The 12,107-nt window shown below is 32.9% G+C and overlaps 1 protein-coding gene and 1 pseudogene across 1 annotated transcript; both read left to right on the top strand.

Annotated features, from left to right (window-relative positions):
• Positions 1-2,235: 2,235 nt before the first annotated feature.
• Positions 2,236-6,243, top strand: LOC140874063 (transmembrane 9 superfamily member 9-like). The gene is made up of 7 exons (XM_073277341.1): positions 2,236-2,473; positions 3,254-3,418; positions 3,714-3,823; positions 3,928-4,036; positions 4,128-4,240; positions 4,334-4,484; positions 5,056-6,243. Exons 1-7 carry the CDS (start codon positions 2,342-2,344, stop codon positions 6,211-6,213), a joined length of 1,938 nt encoding a protein of 645 aa, XP_073133442.1. The 5' UTR covers positions 2,236-2,341; the 3' UTR covers positions 6,214-6,243.
• Positions 6,244-6,885: 642 nt separating this feature from the next.
• Positions 6,886-7,464, top strand: LOC140872433 (disease resistance response protein 206-like; annotated as a pseudogene).
• The last annotated feature ends 4,643 nt before the right edge of the window (positions 7,465-12,107 follow it).

Here is a 12,107-nt window from a genome sequence, read left to right on the forward strand (position 1 = left end):
GTTTGCATTGGTACACAATAGATCCGAACTCAATATAATCATTTGCAAAAAATTTAGCATCAAGATTTTTTTTTTCGATCAAGTTGAAAGATCACATTTGCAAGGCCCATTTGGTTGATTGGGCCGCTTGGTGAGGGGTATATATATATATATATATATATATATATATATATATATGATTCAACAAAGGCTATTAGGACTCATCTTTACTGATTAACCAATTTTAAAATGTTGAAGGTAGATCCTAAAGAGATACCGCTTCCTCACGAATTTATCTTGAATTGTGATCTTTTGGTTCAAATTTATCCAAATTTTGGCAAGGGTGCAAAATAGGCTCAATGATCTCTTTCTTCGCTAGACCGGTCCGGCGCTCCGCGTGGTTATATTCGTACATGTTCCGACTCGCCGGTCATTATGGATATAGTGGCATGGCGAGTCAAAGGGGGGGAGTTCTTCTTCCATTCCTCAGCAGAATGACTCTTTTCACGAACCCGCAGCTATTGAATGATTGATTCTACTAATATATATATATATGATATTATATTATATTTGTGTGTGTGTGTGTGTGTGCGTGCGCGCGTGCTTAATAGCTAGCATCCGAGTACTGTTTTATAAATGCGTAGTTGTTCACTTGTTTGCAATATCTAAGAAGTGTTTTAGGATCCCTTTCAATATCTGTTTTTGCTTCAAGTTCTATAATTTTTAATCAAAAGCTAGAAGCCAGGTTGTGACACTTTTCTTAGCTTAATTTTTTATATATTTTTTAAATTATAATTTTGATACTTATATCCTTAAAAACTTATCATGTTTTATAATTGTTCTCACTTATTTTTACCATATTTTTTCTCATATTCATGTGCCTATTTTTTATATATAAATAATTTTTAAGGTTTTTTTAAAATTTTTCAGTTTTATTTATATATGATTTTTTGAGGAGTTTTGATTTTGAATGGTATTCATAAAAAAAATAATATTTTATTATAATCATTTATTTTTTTTAAAAATATTTTTTTTAAAAAAAATTTATTTCCATATTGTTTTTAGTGTACTTTATTCATTATACAAATTTTATCATTTGCTTCTTTTTTTAATTTTTTTTATTAATCTTACATATATTTTCAAAAACACTCATATATTATAACAAAACAAATTAATTTTCATACAAAATATTTAAAATATAATAAATTTATATAAATGCATAGTTGATAGTGTGAGTACCAAAATTTAGATAATTAAAGATCAGTTTGGATACAGAACTTGAAAGCATAAAAAATAATTAAATAAGTTCAGCTTTTTTAATTAAATGTTTTTATTTAAAAAAACATAAGCGATTTTGGCATTTATATAAATATTAAAAAATTACTTTTATTTAAAATATTAAATATTTAGAAACAAAATTCCAAAAAAACTAGAAATTATAGCTTTCAAAAAAACATTTTTAAGTGCTTTTTTAAATGATTTTTGTAACCAAACACAATAATTTTAAGAAAAGTTTTTTTTAAATGATTTTATCTTCTCAAATTCTCAAACCAAACGGGATCTTAAATAGATAAATGTTATATAAAATAAAGATATTTTGTTATATTGCTAAAATTAATTTTGAAAGCGATTTGCTTTTTTCAAAACACTGAAATGTTAGCTTGTATTAGCATTAAATTTTTTCTCAAACATTCACTACTTTTGCTTCTCTTACACTTTTTTTTTATAATCTTTTAAAAAAATTACTTTAAAATAAATAGAACTCTTGCTAACACTCCAGTAGACTATAATTAAGAAAGTTAATGTGTTATCTGCTATGCACTATATAAATAATCACTCAATTCTATGCTAGTACAGTAAGTTAGTAGCATTGTGCTCGAATTGGTGAAATATATGAGTCTTTGACAATAGTTATGAATTCGATTGTTTTGACCAAAGTTTTTTTTGGCAAAATTGTTGTAAAATGTTTATCCAATGCAATTTATCTGCTTAGAATGAGTTGCAGGCTATATATAATAATGATCGCAATTACCACGACATAAAATAAATTACAAAATAATTACTAATCTTTAATCGAATTCAAAACATATTTATCATTACTAAAAACCAAAGTTTCAAATTAATATTAATAAGAAAAAAAAAAAAAAAAAAAAGTATTCGAAGCACCGACTTTAAAAAACTAGACTGTGAAGTGTGACCTCGCAAAAAGCCAAAATAAGAAAGAGAGAAATCTAAAATGTGAAATTGCAACTACCGGGCAACCGACGAAGCTTAAATACACACCAAAACAAGATTAGTATATCTCATCTCCTCATCTCCCTCTCTCTCTGGATCTGAACACGCAGAATTCGCGCTTTACACAATGGGAAGAGTTGCTGTTAGATCTCACACACTTCGTTCACTCTTTATCTTTGAATCCATATCCATATTGCTCCTGTCCCACAATGCCCTCTGCTTCTATCTGCCTGGTGTTGCCCCTGAAGACTTCCAAAAGGTCCTATCTTTATATGTGAATCTGACTTTTTTTTCTTGGTATTTTTCAGTCTTTTTGTTTCTGTGATTTGGGTATCAGCAAAAAGGTCCCTTCGTTGCTTTCTTATGCGATATGTCATAGTTACACTAAGTTTGTTGATGTGGGTTCTGTTCCAAGATCTGATCTTTTGTGCATGTTACTTTGCGAGCTTGTGTTATTCAAATGGGTTATTTGTGTTTGTATAGTGCTCAGGATTGTACAGATATCTGTATTTGAAAATTTTGTTGTGTCCTTCATTTGTACATTCTGTTATAATTGCTAAATTTGGTCTCTTGTTTGAAAAAGAAGCGAATTTGTTTGTATTGTTGGTAAGTGAAGTTCTAATCATAAGGTTTTGATATGATTTATATTTTGCATGTAGTTAAAACCAACCATCTCATTTATTGATTTGATTGATATATGGTTATTTGCAAACTTGAGCGATTGTTTAAAAGTAAAATGATAACATTGCATTCGGAAAAATAACTAAAAAAAACGTTGTCTCCAACACCACTAGAAGCTGAATTTAATGAGTGCACTACTAGCTTTCAAAAGAAAGCGAAGAAGATGCAAAGGATAACCATGCTTTCTCTTCCTTGCATTTTTTCTCATATAACGAATATAAAGAGTTGGTGACATTCTTTTCTCTGCATTTTTTTTATATAATGATGATGTACAATTGAATGTAGAAATGTACTTACATTTTTTCTCCGTGTCGAATTCTCTTGTTTTGCTTCTTATTGTTCTTCATTTTCTTTACAGGGAGATCCACTGTTTGTGAAAGTGAACAAATTGACTTCTATAAAGACTCAGCTTCCTTATTCATACTATTCTCTTCCATTCTGTCCCCCGGACACCATAGTTGACAGTAGAGAAAATCTCGGAGAAGTCCTTCGTGGTGATCGTATTGAGAATTCCCCGTTTGTGGTTGGTGCAATTTTTTATGATATAATGCTCAATGGTGAATTTAGCAAGAGGGCGGGGGTTGGGGGGTTGGTGGAGTGTATCACCCTCAGTTAATCGTAAATTTTTGAAATTTTATGTATAATTTCTCTAAATCTTTTACTCCTGCACCTCCCTCCAAATGCATTCAATCCCCCCTGCCTCCTCACTCTGTTGTCTCATATCACCCTTTTTCCTGAATTCCTGGATTCTCCCTGATGGTGCTTCTTTGACAGTTCTATTGGTGACTGATTTTTTCTTTGTGACTGGTATGCTACAGTTCAAAATGAGGGAACCACAGATGTGCACTGTTGTTTGCCGACTTAAGCTTGATGCTAAAATTGCAAAACAATTAAAAGACAAGATTGAAGATGAGTATCGAGTCAACATGTGTGTATTCGTTGTTGTGATCGAATCCATTTCTTATATTATTGCTAGTTAGAGTTTTTGCTAGAAACATATCTTTCTTAATGACTTCCACTTTGTTATTTCAGGATTTTAGATAATCTTCCATTGGTAGTTCCAATTGCAAGATCAGAGCACGAGGGCCGAACCGTCTATCAGCTTGGTTTTCATATAGGGCTGAAAGGACAATATAGTGGTGTACGTTGACTAATTGTCTACCTAACGTTTGTTTTGAGCAATTGTTGTATCAGAATGTCTTGTTTACTCTCAGCTTTTTACTTTTATGCAGAGCAAGGTTGAAAAGTACTTTCTCCACAACCACTTGAGCTTTGTTGTCAAGTATCACAGGGATCAGCAGACTGATTCTGCAAGGATTGTAGGTTTTGAGGTCACACCATTCAGGTGAGTGACTTCAAAAGAACTTTAGTACAGCCTTTGGTTTTTGACATACAATTCAACTTCATCAGTATTATTTTTCTAATTCTCATGGTCTAGTGTCAAGCATGAATATGAAGGAAAATGGAGTGAGAATACTCGTCTAGCTACATGTGATCCCCATTCAAAGCGTACGGTTTCTTCTTCAAATTCTCCCCAAGAGGTTAATGATGAACAAGACATCATATTCACTTACGATGTTGCATACCAGGTATTCCATTCACCAACTATATATTTTCATATAATCTTGACTCATTATCAAAGCCCAAACAATTGCTACATCCATTGCTTTGAGCTTGTTTTTACTTGTTTTGTTACTTCGCAATCTTTTTCTAAAATGCTCGAGAGAAGATAGCTATACGCATATTTTATATTTCAATATGTTTCCTTAACGTGGACTCTTAAAATTGAAACATACATTTTCAAAACTAGTATTAAACGCGCACACATACACATAGATTGGATATCGGTTAACAAAAAGGCCTATAACTAAGCACCCAAGATACTTTATTGAAATACATGGAATTCTTCGTCAAAAAAAAAATACATGGAATTCTGTGCAGTGTGCTCTAGGAATTTTGAATGTTTGACATAGTTGTTCTGATAACATGTTTGAATCATTTTTCCAAAATGTTTGAAGTAATCGGAGGTGGACTAACTATGGTGTTATACTTTTAACACCTTCTAGTTCTTTTGGGCTGTCATCAACACCTATTATGTTCTTTTTCCTGTGAACTTGATATATTGTGATCTGTTTCGTTTCAATTCAAACTTCATTTCAGGAGAGTGATGTGAAGTGGGCATCAAGATGGGACACATATCTTCTAATGACCGATGACCAAATCCATTGGTTCTCCATAGTTAATTCTCTGATGATAGTTCTCTTCCTCTCTGGCATGGTTGCCATGATAATGCTACGTACCCTCTATCGAGACATTTCCAGGTACAATGAGCTGGAGACCCAGGAAGAGGCACAAGAAGAAACTGGGTGGAAATTAGTCCATGCTGATGTGTTCCGTCCACCGACCAACTCAGATCTGCTGTGTGTCTATGTCGGAACCGGAGTACAGTTCTTGGGAATGGTACTGGTCACCACAATCTTTGCCGTACTTGGATTCCTCTCCCCTTCAAATCGAGGTGGTCTTATGACAGCCATGTTGCTGCTTTGGGTTTTCATGGGACTTTTCGCCGGTTACTCATCTGCACGTCTCTATAAAATGTTCAAAGGAACTGAGTGGAAGCAAATCGCCCTGAGAACCTCCTTTTTCTTCCCAGCTACGGTCTTTGTCATTTTCTTTGCATTAAATGCGCTTATCTGGGGCCAGAAGTCTTCCGGGGCCGTACCTTTTGGCACCATGTTTGCTTTGGTCGTCCTCTGGTTCGGAATATCAGTTCCCCTTGTCTTTGTAGGCAGCTATGTTGGCTTTAGAAAACCAGCCATTGAGGACCCGGTAAAAACGAACAAAATCCCGAGGCAGATCCCAGAACAGGCCTGGTACATGAACCCCATCTTCTCAATCTTGATAGGAGGAATTCTTCCTTTTGGGGCCGTTTTTATCGAGCTCTTCTTCATCCTAACCTCGATATGGCTGAACCAATTCTACTACATTTTTGGCTTCCTCTTTATAGTGTTCATCATCCTCATCGTCACCTGTGCAGAAATAACAATCGTACTATGCTATTTTCAACTGTGCAGTGAAGATTACCTCTGGTGGTGGAGATCATATCTCACATCTGGATCGTCTGCTCTATATCTTTTCCTCTATGCAACATTCTATTTTTTCACTAAACTCGACATCACAAAGCCAGTTTCTGGTGCGTTATACTTCGGGTACATGTTCATTGCTTCATATGCCTTCTTTGTGGTAACAGGCACGATTGGATTCTACGCGTGCTTCTGGTTCACCAGGCTGATTTATTCTTCTGTTAAGATAGATTGAGTGATTTTAAAAAAAAAAAAATCGAAACAAGATAAAGAGAGTACTTCAATATCTATATGTGTGATTCTTGGATATCGCCATACCTACAAGTTATTTTTGAGCCTATCAATATTCAATACTGTATCATCATGATAGTTTGATTTGTACTTGTTTTTATGTTGTTTTTGTTTTCATCTTTGTAGAACTTGTAAGGATGATTGTAGTGCTTTGTAAATTGCTCTAAATTTGCCCCCCCCCCCCCCCCCCCCCCCCCCCCCCCCCCCCCCCCCCCCTTTTTTTTTTCTTTTTTCTTTTTTCTTTTTTTTTCTTTCTCCAATCCAATAAATCTTTCATTTTCAGGTTTAATTCTGTTTTTAAGTGCACCACTCACCGTGTATGAGTTATGTGTGTCATCTTTTATTCGAATACACGGTGAGTGGTGCACTTAAAAACAGAATTAAAGTAGTTAAAAATTCCCAAAAATTTGCAGCATCAAACACAGTTAAAACTCTCTGAAAGTGATCAAAGAATACAGATTTAGCTAATCTTAATGTGAATCCAACGTTAAAAAACCATCTATGTAACAAAGAGCAATTAAATACTGAAAATACTTTCCTTCCATCTACTTCTTCTAAAAGCCTTATATCTCAGTATCTCACCATCAATAAAAACACACAAACACACATAGCAAATAATGGCACCAAACCCCTTCATACTCATCTCAATCGCCCTCAGCCTCCTAGCCGTCAGCTCAGCTACCCAAAACCCCTACCGACGCCACGTTCACCGCCCATGCAAAAAGCTGGTCGTATACTATCCCGACATCCGTTACAATGGCAACAATGCCCAAAACGCGACTTCCACCATTGTAGGCGAACCTGATGGGGCAAACAAGACTAGTCTGGCGGGAGTGGGACTAACCCATTTCGGAAACTTGATTGCATTCGACGATCCTCTCACTGCTGACAACAACCTCCGGTCTCCACCGGTTGGCCGAGCACAAGGTTTTTACTTGTACAACGATAGAAATCAACCAGCATCATGGCATGGATTCTCCATGGTTTTCAACTCCACAAAATATAAAGGGATTCTCACATTTGGTGGCTTGAATGTTATACTAACCAAAATCAGGCATATTCCTGTGATTGGTGGGACTGGAGACTTTTTCATGCACAGAGAGGGATTGCAAGTTTTACTACTGATGCTGTTGAAGATGAGATTTATTTCAGGCTTCGTATCGAGGTCAATTTATACGAGTGCTGGAACTCGTGAATCCTTAGCGCGCACGCGCACGCGCACGCACACACAGGGGTATCATATATATAATCTGGCATTAAATACAAGGAAATTTATATCAAGTAATGTGCCAATGCATATTGACGCATGGATCGAGAGCTAGAACTGTATATTTGTGAGATCAGTTTGTTGTGAAATTATAATGTACTAAGTCATGTTGCGCTTGTGTGCAAGTTTTAACGTAATAAATGCTATTTGTGATATCTTATAAAATTATTAAGACATAAAATTTGATGATATGATGTATAATAATTAAGAATCTTGATAAAAATATAAAAAAAATCAAATCAAATCAGGTCAATTATATTTTAATTTCCTCAAGTTAATGTAAAACTATACCACTGCCGAAACTTTGGGCTTTTTATTAAAATAATATAAAAGTTAAAAATACATATACAAATACAACATTTTTAAAAAGTTGATCAAAGTATTGCAATCCGGGACTTACTGTCCCGGATTCGTCAGACTTTCTGCCACCATGGCAGAAATTCTGACACATATAAATATATATATTGTATATATATTGTTTTGGTTGGATTCGAAATGATTGTTTTTTAAAAAATACAAAAATTAATTTTATTTTTAATTCAAATTTTAAAATATTTAATTTGTATATATATTGTTTCGGTTGGATTCGAAATGAGTGTTTTTTAAAAAATACAAAAATTAATTTTATTTTTAATTCAAATTTTAAAATATTTAATTAATTTAAATAAAATAATATATGTGTTTCAAATTAATAATCGAGATAATAGATAACCAAATCAAATTATCCTCACACGAAGATAATAGTTATATTTAAATTGACATAATTGTTAAATTTTTATTGTTTGGATATATCTACAATAAAAAAATTTATTTTTATTATTTTATTATATCTATTGTTTACTGAATTCAGATAGATAATTACAAAAATATAATTTTTTGTCGAAATTATTATAGTTTCAAACAACTCATTAGTTTTATAATTTTTATATTATTTAAAAAAATCTAGCTATCTAGTCCTATTTTATTTCACTAAAAAAAATATTGTATATAGATCGAAATATATACAACACGGTCGGATTTATTTTTATAATTTTTGAATTTTTATATTATTATTTTAAAAAAAATCATTGTTATTATAGAGAGAAGAAACAAGCCGGTCTTGTTTTATGTATTTCGATTTATATACAATATTTTGCTTTTAGTGGAATAAAATAGAATTAGATGATTATATTTTTTAAAATAATATAAAAAATTATAAAACTAATGCTTTGAAACTATAATACTTCGAAAACTATCAAATTTTTGTAATTTTTGTTTTTTGGTCAATAAATGATTGGTTGACCCAAAAAAATTGACTATAACAAGACATGTTAAACTAGTCGATTATTTTTTAATTAAATATATAAAAATAGAATCCATTTGTAGTCAGTAAACAATAGATATAATAAAATTATAAAAATAATTTTTTTTTATTGTAGATATATCCAAACAATAAAAATTTAACAATTTAAGTGCAACTATGTCAAATTAAATATAACTATTATCTTCGTGTGAATATAATTATCTATTATCTCGATTATTAATTTGAAACACATATATTATCTTATTTAAATTCAATAAATATTTTAAATTTTGAATTAAAAATAAAATTAATTTTTGCATTTTTTAGAAACACTCATTTCGAATCCAAAACAATATATATAAATATAAATATATAGAAATATTCTTGAAGTACTGGCCACATTTCCTTGAGATCCCTTTTCGTTGCTCTTCGTGTACTCTCTCTTGAAGTGCCCTTTACCATCACATTTAAAGCAGTAAATATTCTTCTTCTTACTTTTTGACTTTGATCTACCATATATGTGGCTCCCACTGGAGTCACGCTCCGTCAATCTTCCTCTCGTCATCGGTAAAGCCTCTGCTTGCTTCGACGTTGACAACCTATCTTCCTTGTTCCTTCGACGACTCTCTTCTTCAAGAACCGCAGTTAAGACGTCGTCAAAATTTAAATTATCCGAAAGAACATTGTTGGTAACATTGATGATGAGCTGATCGTATTAATCTGGTAGACTTTGAAGTAGAAGCTTCGCGCGTTCTTTTTTTCTCTATTTTATGCCCCATATAGGTGAGCCGGGAAAATAGAGTATTCAGTGTATTGATATGGTCGGTCATCGATGAGGATTCCGCCATCCGAAGAGTATAAAGCTTTCTCTTTAGGAAAATTTTTTTGTATAGAGACTTGACCTCGTACAGTTTTGCCAGAGTATCCCAAATAAGTTTTGCATTATTTATTTCAGAGATACTTGACAAAACTTCATCCGATATAGCCAAGTGCAAATTGGCAAAAGCATTGTGATTCATCTCATTCCACTTTTGATCGTCCGTGACGTCCGCCGATCTATCTTCAATAGCTGCCAAGCAACGCTCCTTTATTAGAATTGCTTGCACCTTCAATTTCCACAGCAAAAATTGCTCTCATTGAAATTTTCTATCTCGTACTTTGCCGTCATCTTGACTACAAGAATCCTGCCTTATAAAATCTTCAAAAAATCTTTTTTGATGTGGAAGATCAGACAAAGCTGCAACCACAGAGCATACTCAGAATTTTAAGAAATTTTATGCCAAGGCTCTGATACCACTTGTTGGTCCCAGGTGCGGAATTACGAGATAGAAACTATGTAAATTGAATAATAAAATAGACACCGAGATTTACGTGGAAAACCCCTAAAAATTATTATGGTAAAAACCACGGGCAAGACCAAAAGATTCCACTATAATATTTGAAGAATTACAACCTCTCTCTGTGTTTTCAAAGAGACACTTACTCTCTTAATACAGGAGAAAACCTATCTCAAAAATATATAAAAATAACTAGGGAAAGAAGAAATGCACTCAAGAACAGAAGAATGCTTGAGGCTGAGGGATGCAGAAACCTATGGACGATGCATCTATTTATAGATGCATTTTTCTTGTTTGAACGCATGAAAGAGTGTTGTTTCCATTTCAAAGTAATCAACCCACCTTTATTGAATAAATAAAAAAAAACGTGCACCATCTTTGAATATTCCACCATCCATTTGTTGACACATTCCACCCACATTCTTTGACCTTTCAACCCGACAGATTTATCATGTCTAAGGGCATCCACAGTGGGAGCTCTTTCGAGCTCCCACTATCCCACGTGGAGCAATTGAAAAAGTGGGAGAAGCTTTTTCAATTGTCAGACAAAGGGTGCTCTGATTGTTCAGAGCGCCCTTTGCATTTTACTTTTTTTTTATTAATTATTTAATAATATATATTATTACCGTTAATATGTATATACATATACATATATTTATTTATTTGTTTGTTTGTCTTGTCTTTTTTTTTTTAATTTTTAGACCGTTGTTTTTTTGTTTTTATTGTTGAATTTTTGTTAATTTTTTATAATATTTTAATTAAATTAGCCGTTGAAGTATTTCCTATAAATACACATGAAGTCTTCTAATTCTCACTCATCTTATAATTCTTTTTTGTATTTACATTTATTTAGAATGTCTCAAAATCCAAATTCCTCTAGGAGATCTATTTTGCATAGTTTCTGGAAAAATGAATTACAAGTAAATGAGAAAGATGAATTAGATCAAATGACATTGATGCTACTCGAGCATGAAGAAATGATGCTTCAGCTACATGAAAGTTCTTCCAGTGGAACACAAAGGAGAAGGTATTTCAACCGAGAACGTGAAAGCGGACACGATCGCCTCTTCCATGATTACTTCTCTGATGAGCCAGTATATCCCGATGATATATTTCGACGCCGATTTCGAATGCGAAGAGAATTATTTCTTCGCATAGTCAATGTTTTGCAAAATCATTCAGAATATTTTCAATTGAGGAGAGATGCAACGGGAAGAAAAGGTTTGTCGCCAAAATGATTGCATTCACGTGGGATTAATGATGCTTCAAATCAGTACTTGAAATCAACATATATGCATGTGATACATTGTATTTTTTTAAAAAAAAAATAAATGAGTATCATAACTACATTAATTTATTTATTTTCGTAAAACATGTAACTCGGTTTAAACATTCATTATTTACTTTTATGAATAAGAAGAGAATGGATAAAGTCAAAATTTTAAAACTCTGTTTGTCTAACGAGATGAGACAATGAATGATCTATAAAAATTTAAAATGGAATTGATAATCATATTTGTAGATAACATAATAATTTATAAACTAAATATTTGTAGAATTTTTGGAGTTAAAAATAAAACAAAGATATGCATGCAATCAATAAAAGTATCTTGCAATTTGAAATGATATGTTAGATGACTAGAGTCATTAGACATTGTAGTCCTCGCAAGAGTTGGAGGGATCAATAACTGAAAGGCCCACTAGAGGAGACAATATGAGTAGGTTTTTTTTACACCTAATTAAAACTTTGGATCATGAATTGTTTTTGGGCCCGAATTCACTTATGAGATGAGTCGTAACATTTGGGAATCAAACCGTTGGACTTAATCACTCACTCCTAACTTGATGTAAATTAGGATGCCCTTGCAAACACTAGAGATTGCATGATCTGTGGGTTAGAGTGACTCTCAGTGCCCCAACTGTCCAACAGGGCTTAGCGACCCTATTCAACC

Source organism: Henckelia pumila, chromosome 1 (assembly GCF_033568475.1).
Source record: "Henckelia pumila isolate YLH828 chromosome 1, ASM3356847v2, whole genome shotgun sequence".
NCBI classification, from domain to species: Eukaryota; Viridiplantae; Streptophyta; class Magnoliopsida; order Lamiales; family Gesneriaceae; genus Henckelia; species Henckelia pumila.

Coding starts and splice junctions, on each gene's coding strand:
- LOC140874063 (XM_073277341.1), top strand. CDS start 2,342: ATGGGAAGAGTTGCTGTTAGATCTCACACACTTCGTTCACTCTTTATC. Junction 3,419..3,713: donor TTGAGAATTCCCCGTTTGTG/GTTGGTGCAATT, acceptor GGTATGCTACAG/TTCAAAATGAGGGAACCACA. Junction 4,037..4,127: donor TGAAAGGACAATATAGTGGT/GTACGTTGACTA, acceptor ACTTTTATGCAG/AGCAAGGTTGAAAAGTACTT.